At 42.8% G+C, this 17,714-nt stretch overlaps 1 protein-coding gene across 3 annotated transcripts in view; it reads right to left on the bottom strand.

The window, feature by feature from the left end:
• The window catches only part of MIER3 (MIER family member 3), a 41,252-nt gene extending 33,843 nt beyond the window's left edge, over window positions 1–7,409 (bottom strand). For 2 of the 3 annotated variants that reach the window (XM_053590294.1, XM_053590295.1), the window contains exons 1-3: window positions 7,318–7,409; window positions 5,859–5,883; window positions 2,289–2,434 (exon numbers count right to left, since the gene is read on the bottom strand). In XM_053590294.1, coding sequence (XP_053446269.1) covers window positions 2,289–2,434; window positions 5,859–5,883; window positions 7,318–7,326 — 180 coding nt within the window. In that variant the 5' untranslated portion in view covers window positions 7,327–7,409. Of the gene's footprint in view, window positions 1–2,288; window positions 2,435–5,858; window positions 5,884–7,317 lie in introns of those variants that run through there. The other variant, XM_053590296.1, reaches the window with a different exon arrangement.
• Between the last annotated feature and the right edge of the window lie 10,305 nt (window positions 7,410–17,714).

The following is a 17,714-nucleotide window of genomic DNA, read 5'->3' as shown; positions in this document are numbered from 1 at the left end:
AGCTCTCATTGCTTACCTCTTTCACAGTTCGTAATATATTAAAAACCTGTGTTCCCATCTGTCACCCTACATTAGACTGTAAGCTCCTGGAGTTGAGGGACATTGTCCGATTGCTCATCTTTGCAGTTCCAGGATGAACACAGTCCTTGGCTTAGTGATAATGTTAGCTGGACTGTAATTCTCCTTTATTCTAGGGTACCTACTCATAAACAGGAAGGAATTGCCTGAATAAAGCCAAGATAGCACTGGAGACTCCTGAGCATCTTTTCTCGGCCAACATTTTATTATCACTCCTGAAATGAGCAACAGGTAAAATTAGACTTTTCTTCTACAACTTAAGTATTTCATAACAGTTTTAGCTTTATATTCTCAAACATGTTTGGCTTTTATAGATTTTTTTAAGTGAATAAATCTAACTACAACTATATTGGATCAACTGGCAAATGAAGGAACATTTTTAGAAAATTTCCGGTCTAATAGAGCAAGCCTAAGATCTAAGCTCTGAAGACTCTGCCTTTTGCTTCCCTGTGTATTAACATAAAGAAAGAAACGGAATAGACCACTCCTGCCTTACAAAGATAGTAAGCAAAAGAGATTAGCACCCTTGGTAGAGTGCTGTGGCATCATAGCTCACAGTAACATCGTACTTTTGGGCTGAAATGATTCTTTTGCCTCAGCTTCCCAAGTAGCTGGGACTATAGGTGCCTGCCACAACACATGGCTATTTTTAGAGACGAGCTCTCACTCTGGCTCAGGCTGGTCTAGAACCTGTGAGCTCAAGCAATCCATCCACGTCGGCCTCTCAGAGTGCTGGGATTACAGGCACGAGCCACTGCACCTGGCCAAGAGATTATACATCTAAGAAGGTGTTTTCTCCTTCTTCAAGAGAAAGAGGTATAAGAATTCAGAGGATTAGTTCTTTTAACATTGCTTCGGAAAGTTTTTGTCATTCTGGGCTGATTAGAAATTTTCAAATAAGGTTATTCATAGACAGGTATAAGCCTAGACAATTAAGTTCACAAACTCATCCTAGAAAAAGTATCATACACGTCATTACTGAATATCACCTTCGAAGTACTCTCCTTGACAGTCTGGTGACTGCAGTGATATTCAGCAATTAGGTACATAGCGCTTTTTCAAGAATGAATTCATAAACTTAATTGTCAGAACTTATACAACACCAGCTCTGATGGACATACTACCAGAGAAAGAGTTCCTAAATTGCTGGGAAGGGCAGACTAGGCACTGGCGTTGGTGCACACCTTCCAAAGGAGAGTACTTTAAAGGTTACTGCAGTAATATATAACACTTTTTCTAGGACAAGTTTATGAACTTTAATTGTCTGACCTCGTATAATCTTAACAATTTTCCAAAATAACCCCTATGGAGATCACTATGTTTAGTCATGGTATAAATGCATATTTAAAATATAGCTCAATTGAATTTATAATGACTTTGGGTTTAAAAAGGTATAAACTACACACTTGTTCTTGCTAACTTTTTAAAAGATGACTAAGGGGTCAGGATGGGATATTACATTTGAAAATAAGTAAAATGCTTTCAATTTTGTTATAGTACTCTACAAGATCATGAGTTATTTGAAGAAACAGACTTCTCTGCAGTACTTACTCAGATTCAAGTTTGACACACAGCAGAGTAGTGTGATATAATAGAAAGAGGGCTGAACTAGGATTCAGAACTAAGTTTAAGGCCTGCAGTTCTCTAAATCTTAATATTCTTATCTGTAAAATGACTAGATATACCTACCTGACTGTGCTGGCATAAGCTTAAAATCAGGTTATAATAAGATAGATATAATTTTGAGAAGTTAAATGAAAATGTACTTATCCCCTCCCAAGGCTATCCCCACCCCATTCCTCCACCCCTCCAAGTAATGAGAAAATCAGTGACATTCTGTAAAAGTTAGGTCCAAAAAAAAAGATCCAATTTTTTTTTTTTTTTTGAGACACTGTCTCAGGCTGTCACCCTGGGTAGAGTGCCATGGTGTCATAGCTCACAGCAACCTCCAACTCTTGGGCTCAAGCAATCCTCTTGCCTCAGTTTTTCTATTTTTAGTAGAGATGGGGTCTCACTCTTTGCTCAGGCTGGTCTTGAACTCATGAGCTCAAGCAATCCACCTGCCTCGGCCTCCCAGAATGCTGGGATTATAGTACTCTCACCCGACCCTGATCCAATTTTTATTTCAGGTAGATTATAAAATAATTTACAATAGAATTTCACAATCTTTATCACAAGTTCGTGTTAAAATACTAAAGTAAATCCTTTACCTTTTCTAAGTCTTCAATTTCAGAACTGAAGTTTTTACCCTCATCCATCATTTCTTCTTCTTCAAGAGTTCTTTCATCATCATAGTCATGGACTAACATCTCAGCAGTAGGGTCAAAATCATGATCCTCAGAAGACAAAGACCCAACTGGAATGAAACAAACTCACACGTTTACAAAGCTATTTACCAAAGAAAATAAAAATGTGTGTTCTTCTACCAAGTCTCTAATGTTTATATATGGGTTTGATTAAATGAATCAACTATATACTTTATAAGGTAAGACTGTATGATTCTAAGAAGAAATTTAAATCAGCAAAAGAACAAGGCCTGTTAAAGTAATTCATAAACACTTTTACAATGGGTCCAGTCCAGGAGAAAACCAGTTATAAAAGCAGCAAAGTGATTTAAATGACATGGTGTTAAATAAATGTTCTAATAGAAGAGCAGTCAAACTTGCTTATCGGTTTGATACATCAGTACAGTAACAAAAAGTCAGAAGCATTAAATTTCCATGAATGAAAGACTTCACAAGAAGCCACCATACTCTAAGGCTAACACTTCTAAAGAGAATACAAATTTTATCCAAATTCTTACCTTCAAATAAAGACACAAAACACAACAGAAATCTGGTTTATAAGACAAATAACAAGTTTCTGTGAAGTAGCTATATAGCAATTCACTTTTTAAAACCACTATATTACTTTACATATCTCTAAGTTATATAGATTAACTTCATTAATCAGACAAGCATTAAACTGTAAAACTACTTTGGATTACTAATAAAGTTCTTAGAATTGTGTGAAGGTAATATAGAACATTGTACCCTTGGGTTTGGGAACACGTATCCATTTCAAGTTGTTTTGGTCAATTCATACTTGTTTAGAAAAACTATATTACTTCTTAATAGCAAATACCAAGAGAAACAATGACTAAAATCCATAATCCTAAGATAATGAAATCTTTACGACAAACAAGATTTTCTCCACTTGCTTTACTTTCATCTCTAATTCAACTAGACCAGTGACTCTCAGAACCGGGAAGGAGAGAAGGATCAGTATGTGTGGTTGGTGGAAGAAAATAGTGGGCAGAAGCATATTCAACATAAAAACTTTGATGTTCCTAGTCAAACTACTGAATGTTTATTTTAAACATTTAAGGACAGTGTGAGAGAGATCATTATCAGAACGCCGAAGTAGGCCAATGATTTTTCACTACGGAAAAACCACAGACATAATTCAATGTTTTTTGCTTCTGAGTACAGAGAACTCCAATCATTAGTCCTAAAAATAATACAATTTCTATGAGACTTAATTTTCGAGAAAGTTTATATTATATTTCTCTAATGTTGAAAAATTTTATCCACTCATCTAAAAACATGAGGTGCAGGGCGGTGCCTGTGGCTCAGTGAGTAGGGCGCCTACCCCATATACCGAGGGTAGCGGGTTCAAACCCAACCCCGGCTAAAATTGCAACAAAAAATAGCCAGGCGTTGTGGCAGGCACCTGTAGTCCCAGCTACTGGGGAGGCTGAGGCAAGAGAATCACCTAAGCCCAAGAGCTGGAGGTTGCTGTGAGCTGTGATGCCACAGCCACAACACTCTACCAAGGGTGATAAAGTGAGACTCTGTCTCTACAAAAAAACCCCAAAAAACCTGAGGTACATATGGCTTAATTTAATTTTAAAGAGAAGATAAATATAAAAAACAGAACATCCACCATTATAAATTATCTGTTTTTGAGAATTTCTGGAAACCTCCACAATAAGCTAAAGTGGGAGGGATGAAATAGATGCTAACTTTTCCACCTCTTTGGGAGCAAAACTCTGTTCTCTTTTGTTATTCCTAGATTGCTTGGCACAACAAACTTCTCCTTTAACATGTAAAGTACTCAATAAGGACAAGAAATTGAAGAGTGTGAGGGTCTAGTCCTTGGCTTTCTGAGACCCAATGCAAGATATTTATTTAAACTTTCTAAGTCTGGCCAGGCCAGGCCGGGCTCATGAGCTCACAGGTTTGAGACCAGCCTGAGCCAAAGACCCCATCTCTACTATAAACACAAAAAACTGAGGCAAGAGGATAGCTTGAGCCCAAGAGTTGGAGGTTGCTGTGAGCTACCCTGGCACTCTACCCAGGGCGACAGCTTGAGACGCTATCTCAAAAAATAAAATAAAATAAATAAATTTTCTAAGTCTAGCTCCAGTCTTGTAAAATACATAGGGGTGGTTGAAAGGACCTCAAGTGCGCCTTCCAACTCTAAAATTCTCCTAAAAAACTAATTGATTAAAAACAGATTATAAGTCTGTTTAGACACCAAAAGCACACCATCTTTGCTTTTTATTTAAGTTTGCAACTTCTTAAAAAAAGTCACTGATGCAAAATGGAAAAATTCCATTGTTATCCAGATGTTTGGCATCACATACATAAATATACTTTCCCTGAAATCAGCTATAACAAATGCTTATCTCCAAATTAGTAAAAATTTCTAAAACAAATTTTAAACGTAAAGACTTATGTAAACATCTATTTTGAAAATAGCCACAAATTTCTTCTACTTAGTTTGAGTATTTTATAATATCTTAAATGAAAACCAAGTGAAACCTAAAAGGTGGAATAAATACAAAAAGTAATTTTGCAAGGAAATGGATTGTTCACTGTAAGACAACATGTTGCAATGGAAGCTCATCTGTGTTCCAGTACTAACTATAACCTCAACTGTAAAATAAGGGAATTGAACTAGTTCTTAAGTGCTTTTCCTCGAAACTATGCCAGGGAAAAGACAGGAGCTGGAAAGCGGATGAGAAATTAAGTTCACAAGTGAGGAAAGTTCCTTATGATGGATTTGCTTCAGGGGTTCCATAAACACCAAGCTGTGTGTAATTATGCACATGTGCAGAGTTCTTGGGAAAGAGTCCCTTGCTTTCATCAGATTCTAAAAGGGGTTTCTCATCTCAAAAAGGTTAAAAAAACAAAACACTGTATTAGGATGATCTACAGTCGTCTCAGATCAAAAATACTAAAAAAATCACCACTTTTCAGTGCCAAACTTGGTTGTTCTTTTCTCATATAATAAGGTAGCTTTCTCAAACTCTCGATCTTAACACAATCCACAAACATTAAAATTACAAAAAATAAGGGGAGATCGGGAGTTATGGTTTATAACTAAACTAAGCAGCCCCCAAATACTGACAAGTTAAGGTCTCAATCTCTCAAAGAAATCAAAATTAAAATCTAAAATGTTAAAGTTGGTGGAAAGTTGATTTGGCGTTAATTCTTTCAGGTCTGGAGGGGAAAAAAAACAGCGTATTAAGAATGAAAGACATAACTTAGAAGAACGTTTGTCTTAGCAGCTTTGTAACAAGGTTATCTTTTCAACATGCAAGGGGGGAAAAAAAGAAAGAATAGTATAACTGTTCCTTCCTCAAACAACTTAATTACCAAATGCACATTGAAACTCTTTAAAACCGATGATGAAAAACTTGCAGGATAAATTTTTGTGGGGGATCCTTTACCATAGATCTTTGAACCCGCATTATCCTCTGGGAGATACAAAAAAAGTAAGAAAGTAGGACAAACCTGGGCTTGAACTTCCAAAAGAAGCCTAGGAGAAAGAAGAAAAACGTGAGGTTAGATCGCGCAGCCAAAGAAAGAGGCAGCGCCGGCAACAGGGCGCAGAGGAGGCGGAGTTGAGAGCTCCTCCGCAGCTGCCAAAAGTACAAGACATAGCTTTGCTCCAGTCGCTCCCGGCCCCTTTCGGGCCCCCTCTTGGCTGCCTCGCCTTCCTCCCGGAGTCCCCAGTGCACAAACTCGCAGACGCGGGACGAAATCCGGAGTCTAAGAGGCAACTCCAAGCCTCTTCTTGGAGCTCAGCAAGTTACAAAGCAAAGAAACAGAACCCAGCGCAGTAGGCTCACAGGATCGGTCCCCTATCCCAGACCTCTCGAGAGTCCCCCAAATCCCACACAGTTCTCCACGGCCCCAAACAACTACTTGCATCGCAACACCCCTTCCTGGATGTAACTTGCCCACTGGACACCTGATCCGCCCCATGGAGCCTGGAAGCCCCAATTCCCGAGGCTGTCCTCTGTTCTAGAGCTTAGGCTTGTTCAAATCGGACACTTGTCCCCAAACCAAAGCATGAGTTCCCCCCTCCATCGTCTTTTCCGAGTTCAGAGGTGCGATCCCTCAGTTCCAAGGATGCTGGTTCCGTCCAGAGTGTTCAGTCCCTCCCCCGTCCCGCCAGTGCACCCCTCGCCCCAGCGAGCTCCCGGCGAGCGGCACCCCCTCCGCCCCCCCAGTTCACCAGTCCCGGGGGAGATGTCCGGGCTTCGCTCGCCTAGCTTCCCTCGTCCAGCCCACAGGAAACTGGGGCTAACGAGCCGCTCTCCTGGAGAGGGCGTCGAGGGTCTTGGTCTGCTCCTTCACCCCAGGGTCTCCTGCACATCCTGGGCTGTAGAGCGGGGAGTCCCGCTCTTCTCCCGCGAACCCCGGCGGCCGCGCATCCCGCTCGCCTCCGCGCCGGGCGCAAAGTGGAGCGTGCGGCTCCTTCGCGCCGCAGCCCGGGCCGGGTGGGCAGGGGTCGCAGAACACCACTCCCGCAGGGCAGTGGCGCAGCCCGCTCCCCGGTTTGCGATCCAGCCACGGAGGGGGGGGGATCGGCCGGTTTCCACCCACCCGGGCCCCGGGAGGCGGCGCGGAGGCGCTGGCGGCCCGCGTCAGCGACCGGGGGCACAGCGCGGCCCGGTCCCCGGACAGGGGCTCGCTGCCGCCGCCCGCCGCCTCTGTCCGGCCCCGTCGCCCGGCCGGGCCGGAGCCGCCGCGGCCTAGTCTCGGAGGGAGACCGCTCCCGCGCCCGCTCCCGCCCCCCGGCCGGCCCCGCCACGGCCCGTCGCCGCCCCGCGACCCCCGCGTCGCCGCGTCGCCCCCCGTGGGGCCGCAAGAAGAGCCCTGGATCCCCTCGACTGGTTCGGGGGCCATGGGGGGCCGCCGGGCGCCCGGTCCAGCCCGGCCGCTCCTGCCCGGTTTCCCTGCTCACCTCCGCCATATTGGTACCTTTAGGGCGAACGAGCAGCGCCGAGCCCAGTCCCCGGATGGGGCGCCTGAGCCAATCGCAGCCGCCGCCGCCGCCGCCGCCACCGCGGTCCGCCCGGCACCCGCCCGGCGGCGGAGGCGGCTCGGCCCCTTATAGGGCAGGGCGGCCCGCGACGCCCCCGGCCCGCTCGCACGCCCACCCCGCCCGGCGCCCCTAGCCGCGCCCACGCCCCGCGCCCTCCCGCCGCGGGCCCGACCTGCATCCGCGCTCACCCGTCCTCCTTCTGGCTGGAGTAAAGTTCCTGCCAAACTGGAGGCAAGCGGGGGACCGACGGACGCACGGGCGCCGGACAGACCCAAGTCCAGCAGGCCCGAGGGCGGGAGGGGGCGACTGGGGACCGACCCTCAGACGCCGCGTTGCGATACGGCGTGGGGGAGGCGGGCGGGGGACTTAAAGGGTAGGCGATGTGGAGGGACAACTCGACAGACCCAACTTCCCCAAGAGGCGGTGGTGGGTGGAATAGACTCACGGGCGGTAGGAAGCGTTGGGCAATGAGAGAAGTGGCAGATGGATGGCAGACTCAGTCCAGAATGACAGGACAGCGACCGGGGACTTCGCGGATTCCCCAAAGAGACCTGCAGGAATGAGGGATGTAGACCAGACTCAGGGAGTGGACGACTGAAGTGGACATTCACCAAACAAGAAAGCTCTGCGCAGTAGTGACAGTACGGAAGAAAAAGGAAAAGGCAGACAGGGCAGAGAAATGATGAACACATTGGTACCAAAGGAGTCACTCATAAAAGATATACTGTATTTATAGAAAAACATTAGACCAGGCTCGGCGCCCTTAGCAGAATGGTTACGACGCTAGCCACATTACTCCAAAGCTGGCGGGTTCGAACTCCACCCGGGCCAGCTAAACAACAATAACAACTGCAACCAAAAAATAGCCGGGCGTTGTGGCGGGCGCCTGTAGTCCCAGCTACTTGGGAGGCTAAGGCAAGAGAATCGTTTAAGCCCAGGAGTTTGAGGTTGGTGTGAGCTGTGACGCCACAGCACTCTACCGAGGGCGACATAGTGAGACTCTGTCGCAAAAATAAATAAATGAATAAATAAATAAAGGGGCGGTGTCTGTGGCTCAGTGAGTAGGGCTCTGGCCCCATATACGGAGGGTGGCGGGTTCGAACCCAGCCCGGCCAAACTGCAACAAAAAAATAGCCACCCATTGTGGCGGGCGCCTGTAGTCCCAGCTACTCGGGAGGCTGAGGCAAGAGATTCACCTAAGCCCAAGAAGCTGGAGGTGCTGTGAGCTGTGACGCTACAGCACTTTACCGAGGGCGACAAAGTGAGACTCTGTCTCAAAAAAAGAAAATAAAAATTTAGACCAACTCTAAGGGTTGTCAATAATGGTCTTAGCGCCTCAGCGCCCTATATAGCTCAAGCGGCTAAGGCCCCGACCACATATACCAGAGCTGGCAGGTTTGAATCCAGCCTGGGCCTGCCAAACAACAACGACGTGGCCGGGCTTTGTGGCGGTAGCCTGTAGTTCCAGCTACTTGGGAGGCTGAGGCAAGAGAATCACCGAAGCCCAGGAGTTGGAGGTTACTGTGAGCTGTGACGCCACAGCACTCTACCCAGGGCAACAGCTTGAGGCTCTGTCTCAAAAAAATAAAAATAATAATCTTCAAAGAGTTGATGACCCGTAGGTACACAAAAGAGAGAACTATTGGAGGATAGCAACATATAGCAAAGGCCATTAAAATGAGTCTCAAAAGCTCTTACCTCTTGGCGGGGGGCCATGGCTCACACTGTAATCTAGCACTCCGGAAGTCTGAGGCCGGATGGATCGCCTGAACTCACGAGTTCCAGACCAGCCTGAGCTAGAGCAAGACCCCGTCTCAAAAAAAATAGCCGGTGTTATGGCAGGCGCCTGTAGTTCAGCTACGTGGGAGGCTAAGGCAAGAGGATCACTTGAGCCCAATGGTTTGAGGTTGCTGTGAGCTAAGACACCACTGAACTCTACCAAGGGTGACAAAGTGCCACTCTCTCTCTAAAAAAAAAAAACAAAACTCTACCTCATTCTGACCCTCCAGCAAAAGGCCAAACATTTGCCCTGCATAAAGGAAACTAGCTGGATTGGCACCTGTATCCCAGTGGTTAGAGCGCTGGCCACATACACCTAGGTTCGAAACCAGCCTGGGACAGCTAAAACAGCAATGACAACGGCAACAACAACAAAAAGAAAATAGTGGGGCTTGGGGCCGGTAGCGCAGTGGTTAGGGAGGCAACCACATACACCGAGGCTGGTGACAAGCCTTTGAAACTCTGTCTCAAAATAATAATAATAATAATGATAAAATAAAATGTGAGACTCTCAAAAATAAATAAAAATAAAGAAGTAAAATATATTGGCTTGGTGCCTGTGGGTCAAGCAGCTAAGGCACCAGCCACATACACCTAAGCTGGCGGGTTCGAATCCAGCCTGGGCCCACCAAACAACAATGAGAGCTGCAACCAAAAAGCCGTTGGGGGGGGGAGGATGCCTGTGGTCCCAGCCACTTGGGAGGCTGAGGCAGGAGAATCACTTGAGCCCAGGAGTTGGAGGTTGCTGTGAGCTGTGATGCCATGGCACTCTAGCCAGGGCTAAAGCTTGATGCTCTGTCTCAAAAAAAAAATAATAATAATAAAATAAAATAAATTATATATATACTAACAACTGGTTGGTATCCCACAGAAGTAGATTCTACAGTAAATTAAATTGTGGGCCAGGGTCAGTGGCTCACATCTGTAATCCTAGCACTCTGGAAGGCTGTGGCAGGAAGATCCCTTGAGTTTCAGAAGTTGGAGACCGCCTGGGCAAGAACTAGACCAGCATCTGTACCAGAAATGGAAAAACTTTGTGGCTATGTCCGTAGTCCCAGCTACTATGGAGGCTGAGGCAGGAGGATCACTTGAGCCCAGGAGTTTGAGGTTGCTGTGAACTAGGCTGAGGCCATAGTGCTCTAGCTGGGGAACAAAGATGGACTTTATGTTAAAAAAAAAAAAAAAAAAAGTGTGGAGTAGCCCTGGCAAATTTAGAAGATACATATTGTCCTGACATGAAAGACTGGAAATAATCATATGTATGGAAAAGTCTGCTTTAAGGTACATACATGAATGCAAATGTAATCAGGAAGTTATGGCAGGGCCCTACTTGGAGAGAGTGATCTTAGACACTAGAACTCTTCTCCCAGCTTTTTGCTAAAACATGTGTAAATTAAATGATAGAGGTGAAGTTTGTGTCACAATCTCACAAGTTGAGAGACTTTTTAGAATCTAAAATTTTCCATACTATATACTTCTAATTCAAACATGGAAGATTTGGATTTCAATTCCCCTACTCCTGGGGTATACACTGATAATGAGGCTGCAGACTGCATTATAGGAGGAGGAGAGAGGGTGACTTTCAAAATTTTTGCTAAGACATCTCAAAATCACTAATAAAATTCGTATGGAAATTTTAAGGAAAAATCACTTCAACTATTTCAAAACATCAAAAAGACATGGAAAATTACACTTTCTCTTCTGTGAAAGATATCGTTCGACCTTTTGTCTAGTCGAATAACTCAAAAACAGCTGGACTTTGAAACCAGAGGCTTGGCACACGTTGTATGTACTGTCCTCAATGAGGCATTCAGTGTTTGAAAGTAAAAAAAATGGCTTGACAATTATCCAATGTACTCAATACTAATATGAAGCCAGTAGACAATCTAATGCATGCCCACATAGGAGAGAAACTCATTTCTATTCAAGTTGGGGAGAGAAGTAATAAGGGAGGGAGAAGAGAAGAGGGAGGGTGGGGTGCATGGACAAGGCGTGGGGGTGTTTGGCAGTGTGGGACATAACCATAAGAGGGACTCTACCTAACAAAATCAAAGATTTTCACCTGATTGTATCCTCACATTAATCTGAAGTAAAAAGAAAAAAAAAATGGCTGGAATTGAATGAAATGAGGCAGTGAGCAGGCCCTTGGGCAGAGCCATTAAACAGTGTCCTAAACAGCTGGACCACAGGCTGAGCCACCTGAAGGGGTCTTCAACAGTTTGCCCGCTATATTACACTAAGAAAAACGTTTTCTTCCCACCAAACTTGGTTAGTCCCAACTATAAACATGGCCTGAGATTATGCTTTGCCATTTTTGAGAAACACAGATTTGTGTACTTGTATGAACCTGGTAGAGTTTTTGTAGATTTTATTAAATTGTAAATATGTTGTCTACACATTTCTAATGTTGACTGTTTATACGCTTTCCATCAAGGTACATGGTTTAGAGAGTCTGTGTCTATGGTATTTAATAAGGATCTAGCGCCAGCCACGTGCACCAAGGCTGGCAAGTTCGAACCCCACCCGGACCTGCTAAACAACAATGACAACTGCAACAAAAAATAGCCAGGCATTGTGGCAGGTGCCTGTAGACCCAGCTACTTGGGAAGCTAAGGCAAGAGAATCACGTAAGCCCAAGAGTTTGAGGTTGTTGTGAGCTGTGATGCCACAGCACTCTACCGAGGGAGACTCTCTCTCAAAAATAAATAAATAAAAAATAAGGATCCGGAGAAAAATAAATGAAGCTGAATAAATTAGCAGTTTAAAGAGGTAGAGCTACTTTTCCCCTCCTGATCACTAGAGAAAAAGTTTACCACCCAGTCTTACATAACACATTCCTTTTACGATAAGGTATATAAAGTCTACTATATGTAGGTAGATCTTTCGTTCTTCTTGATGACAAGATTTCAAGAGCCAATAAAAAGTCCTTTTGTTGCATGGAGTTAAAATTAAAATATTATTACTGTTTACTTTTTTTTTCTTTTTTGAGACAGACCCTCAAGCTGTCACCCTGGGTAGAGTGCTGTGGCATCACAACTCACAGCAACCTCCAACTCCTGGACTCAAGCAATTCTCCTGCCTCTGCCTCCCAAGTAGCTGGGACTACAGGCACTCGCCACAATGCCTGGCTATTTTTTGGTTGCAGCCGTCATTGTTTGGCGGGCCCGGGCTGGATTCAAACCCACCTCAGGTGTATGTGGCTGGCGCCTTACCTGCTTGAGCCATAGGCGCAGAGCCTACTTTTATTATTATCCTGTCACAAGGCCAGGGATGGTAGCTCATGCCTGTAATCCTAGCCCTCTGGAAGGCCGAGATAAGTGGATTGCCTGAGCTCACAAATTCAAGACCAGCCTGAGCTAGAGAGAGACCCCAAGTCTCTAAAAATAGCCAGGCGTTGTGGCAGGCACCTGTAGTCCCAGCTTTTTGGGAGGTTGAGGCAAGAGAATCGCTTGAGCCCAGGAGTTTGAGGTTGCTGTGAGCTATGACTCCATGGCACTGTACTGAGGGCAACAAAATGAGATTTTGTTTCAAATAAAAATTATTATCCTGTCACTACACAACAGAGGACATTATTTAGAACGTGCTTGATGCTGGGCATTATGGGACCACCATAAAAGTCCTTACTCCCCCAAAGTTTACAATCTAACGGTACAGAAAACCATAGTAACCCCCGAGGAGACCCAAAATGTCACAGATCCTCCAGCAATTTTACAAATGAAATAAGCCAAGAAATGATCTATAAACATGTGATTTAAGGTGGCTTACAGCAAATGCATACAATAAAATAGGAAAATATAAATATAAAAAATGAAGACCAATAAAACTTACTAGATGATGAGGTTAGCACCAAAGAAAAAAGTGAGAACAAGGTCGTGAGGTGTAACTCACGATGTAAGAGTTGAATCATAAATTTAGAGCTTCTTAGCAGAGGAACCAAAAAAAGGAAATACCATGGGTTGCCTGATTCCCATTTTCTTAAATTTTTTTTTTTTTTTTTTTTTTTTTTTTTTTTGCGATTCTCTTGCCTCAGCCTCCAGAGTAGCTAGGACTACAGGTGCCTGCCACAACGCCTGGCTATTTTTTTGTTGCAGTTTGGCTGGGGTCCTGTTGGAACTTGCCACCTTTAGTATATGGGCCCTGTGCCCTACCCATTGAGCCACAGGTATCACCCCTGATTCCCGTTTTCATCTAGGAGATATATACAAATTCTTAAATGGAAGCAAAGCTTTTCAGGACACTTTAAATGTCTTGTCTGAGCTACATAGTAATGGTAATGTAGGAAAATATCCTCCACCAGGTTCCCAAATACACTAGCTGGTTTTACAACATTGTTTGTTTTAGTGACTGTCTATGATAGTTGAGGGCACAATATGAATATACGACCTACTGAAAGCAGTTCTTAATAAGGCCACAGTAATACAATATAAATACTTAGCTTTCTGCAGATTCCATCAACCCAAGGGAAAATAATAAATTATACAAAGTTAATGTCTCAATCTCGAATGCCTATAGGAGTCAGGCATAATGAATAAGTGAAGCAGGCTAGTGTAGGCCGAAGTAGGAGCAGACATTATTTTCAGCAGACTGGCTCCTGCCCTGTGAGAATGTGGGTTGAGTGTTTTCCAGACGTTTCAATTTTCCAAGAACATCTGGAAAGCTAAATTTTTATGCGAAATCTCTTGATTTTTAAAATTTGTCAACTAATTTTTAAAAACATAAACACAGGCAGTGCCTGTGGCTCAGTGGGTAGGGCTCTGGCCCCATATACCGAAGGTGATGGGTTCAAATCCAGCCCCAGCCAAACTGCAACAAAAAAATAGCCGGGCGTTGTGGTGGGCACCTGTAGTCCCAGCTACTCTGGAGGCTGAGGCAAGAGAATGGCAAAAAAAAAAAAAAATTTTAAGAAAATGGGAATCAGGCAACCAATGGTATTTCCTTTTTTTTGCTTCCGCTGCTAAGAAGCTCTAGATTTATGATTCAACTCTTATATTGTCAGGTACACCTCACGACCTTGTTCTCACTTTTTTCTTTGATGCTAACCTCATCATCTAGTACGTTTTATTGGTCTTCATTTTTTATATTTATATTTTCCTATTTTATTGTATGCATTTACTGTAATGCATAGTCCTAGCTACTCGGGAGGCTGAGGCAAGAGAATTGCTTAAGCCCAGGAGTTGGAGGTTGCAGTGAGCTGTGACACAACAGCACTCTATCGAGGGCAATAAAGTGAGACTCTGTCTCTTAAAAAAAAAAAAAAAAAAAAAAAAAAACGTAAACACAGTGTAGGTCAAATAAATCATATTAAGTAAATCTTGGTTAGCCAGTGAGCTTCCAGTTTGCAAACTTTGACCTAGAACATCGTCTTAATATTACCTTTCGGTGTGGCTTTGAATGAGATGCAACAGCAACAATTCAGCCCAGCATCGAGCCAACCTACTTGCATTTTTCTAAATATATCTGCTTGTCTGTGTGATACTTAATTAAATCTTTTCTGTTGGAATGAATGAGTACTCTGAGAAAGCTAATTGATTGTATAATAACAATAAACTTTGCCTAAACACAGATTGTTAACAAAAGAAAGATGATCTGCACAGTAACTAAAAAGAAAAAAGAGAGAATTCACTGCTTGGAAGAAGTCCCCTCAGTTCATTGCAAAGGAGAAGAGAACTTGGTCCATAGACATGAACATTTACCCAGTCCTTAAGTCAAGATTGTTCTTAAAATGAGATGGATGCCTCAGGCTGACTTACCTTTGACAGTGGACCCAATAAGATCATCCAGCTCAATTGCTTTATATTTTAGGAACATCCTCAAAAGAATTTTTAATAACTGTACCTTTTCTAATATATTCAAATTGACTTATAATTTTGTCATTTATGTTTAAACACTTGCAAAGGACACACCTTCCAACATATTGTAATGATGACTATTTAAAAATAAAGCCATTATACTAGGTAAAATACTTTAAAGTGTATGTAATGGAATCTAAATATGATTTGACATTCCAACATTCTTTTAAAAAAATACATGAACATGTTTCTTCTTTAATAGTAGGAAATTTTACAATTCCTTTTTCTCCTTGAACTCACATTCCCCTTCTATTTCTTCCAAAGAAGTGTTAATTAGTGTTAAGCCTTTTACTATTTTTCTCTGCAACAAAAATATCCTTATAAATTCATAGTAGATATTAATAATTATAGTTTTTCTCCAGATGGAGTTATCAGTATAATTACTATCATTATTATTATTATATTAATTATAATGTAATTATATTAATAATAAACTATTGGTTAAAATAGTATACATGTATTACAAATTTTACTTAAAGTTTATTGAACAAAAATTGCATTAGAAATTAATCTCTTGATAAGATGAATAGGATTTTTAAAAAATTAATTAATGTACCTGTAGATGAATATTACTTAATGCTAGAATAAGAGTTGAACGTCAACTTTATTCTTCTTCTTTATTTGTATGGAAGTAAGCCTTGAAGAACCATATAGTTTTGTTATTAAACCAATACTCAGTTATTTTGTCTTTAAGTAAAATATCATGTTATGAGCTTCTATCAAACATTTTTAATATTCTGTACACTGATTTTTTTAATGTCTTCCTTCAATTTTGTTGAAAGCAAAGAATTAAAAATTACCAGACTTGCAAACAGTTATTACTAAGCCCTTATAGTCCTTTACTATAATCCACTTCAGTTTCTCTTTTTTGAGACTAAGTCTCACTCTGTCACCCAGGCTAAGAGCGCCCTGGCATCAGCCAACCTCACAGCAACCTCAAACTCCCAGGTTCAAGTGATCCTCCTGCCTCAGCCTCCCAAGTAACTGGGGCTACAGATACCCACCACAACATCTGGCTAATTTTTTCTATTATTTTTAAAGATAGGATCTTGCTCTTGCTCAGGCTGATCTCCAACTCCTGAGCTCAAAGGATCTTCCTGCCTCAGCCTCCTAGAGTGCCAAGATTACAGGTGCACCCACAGTCATCCCCATTCCACTTTGATTTTGATGCAGATTACTAAAAAGACTTTGCCAGGACTTAACAAGTGACTATTACTTGTACTGTTGTTTTTCCATGTAGAGGCACTTGTTTAACTGAACACATTCAGAAAGGGGAAGGAAAATGGAAATAGTCTTAATTTCAACACTCTCTTGCCAATACAGTATTTTTAAATAAAATGCATATATCTTAGCACACAATTTAAATATGTTTTTACCAAAACTTTAGCGTTGCCTACGTAGCCTTCTCAGGTTGTGAAAGATATCTGCCACATAACCTAACTAGCAAAGTCTGTCCCCTTTGTCAAAACGAACTGCCAAGTCAGACTTGAATTCTTTTAGAAAGTCTGATTTCCATTTTTTATTTCTAATAAGTGTGTTAATTCTTTTTTTTTTTTTTGCAGTTTTGGCCGGGGCTGGGTTTGAACCCTCCACCTCCAGCATATGGGGCCAGCGCCCTACTCCTTTGAGCCATAGGCGCCACCCAGCATGTTAATTCTTATTTTGAGGCATATTTAAAACCACTAAAAAATGTATTACAAAACATGTATTATAGATAGTTTGTTAAAAGCAGGCAATTGCGATTCTAGATTAAAATAGTATAAGGGTGGCGCCTGTAGCTCAGTGGGTAGGGTGTCGGCCACATATACCAAGGCTGGTGGATTCAAACCTGGCCCCAGCCAGCTAAAACAACCATGGCAACAATAGCAACAAAAAAAATAGCAGAGTATGGTGGGTGCCTGTAGTCCCAGCTACTTGGGTGGCTGAGGCAAGAGAATCGCTTAAGGCCAAAAGTTCGAGGTTGCTGTGAGCTGTGACACCATAGCACTCTACCCAGGACTACAGCTAGAGACAGAAAAAAAATGATAATAAAAATAAAAATAGGACAGCGCCTGTGGCTCAAAGGGTTGGGCACTGACCCCATATGCCGAAGGTAGTGGGTTCAAGCCTGGCCCCGGCCAAAAACTGAAAAAAAAAAGATAAAAAAGGGGTGGCACCTGTGGCTCAGCCGGTAGGGCGCCGGCCCCATATACCCAGGGTGGTGGGTTCTAACCCGGCCCCGGCCAAACTGCAACAACAAAATAGCCGGGCGTTGTGGCGGGCGCCTGTAGTCCCAGCTGCTCGGGAGGCTGAGGCAAGAGAATCGCTTAAGCCCAGGAGTTGGAGGTTGCTGTGAGCTGTGTGAGGCCACGGCACTCTACCGAGGGCCATAAAGTGAGACTCTGTCTCCACAAAAAAAAATAAATAAAATAAATAAAATAAATATTATAAGATCTAATATAATCAATGTATTCATTGTATAATAAGTTATAAAAACAAGGGTAATCAATATGCAGTTCCTCATTACTTAGTTTATTATAATATAATGTAACACATAGGTGGAACTGTATTAAAGGGCCACCGCATTAGGAAAGTTGAGAACCAGTGGAAGCAATGTTATTTACATTGCAAAGAGATGATAAAAGGTACAATGTTTCTTTGGTAAGCATGTTATAGACCGAATGTTTGTGTTCTCCACAAGTTCATATG

The sequence above is a fragment of the Nycticebus coucang genome, chromosome 1 (assembly GCF_027406575.1).
Source record: "Nycticebus coucang isolate mNycCou1 chromosome 1, mNycCou1.pri, whole genome shotgun sequence".
Lineage (NCBI taxonomy): Eukaryota > Metazoa > Chordata > Mammalia > Primates > Lorisidae > Nycticebus > Nycticebus coucang.
This window is presented reverse-complemented; position numbering and strand designations above follow the sequence as displayed.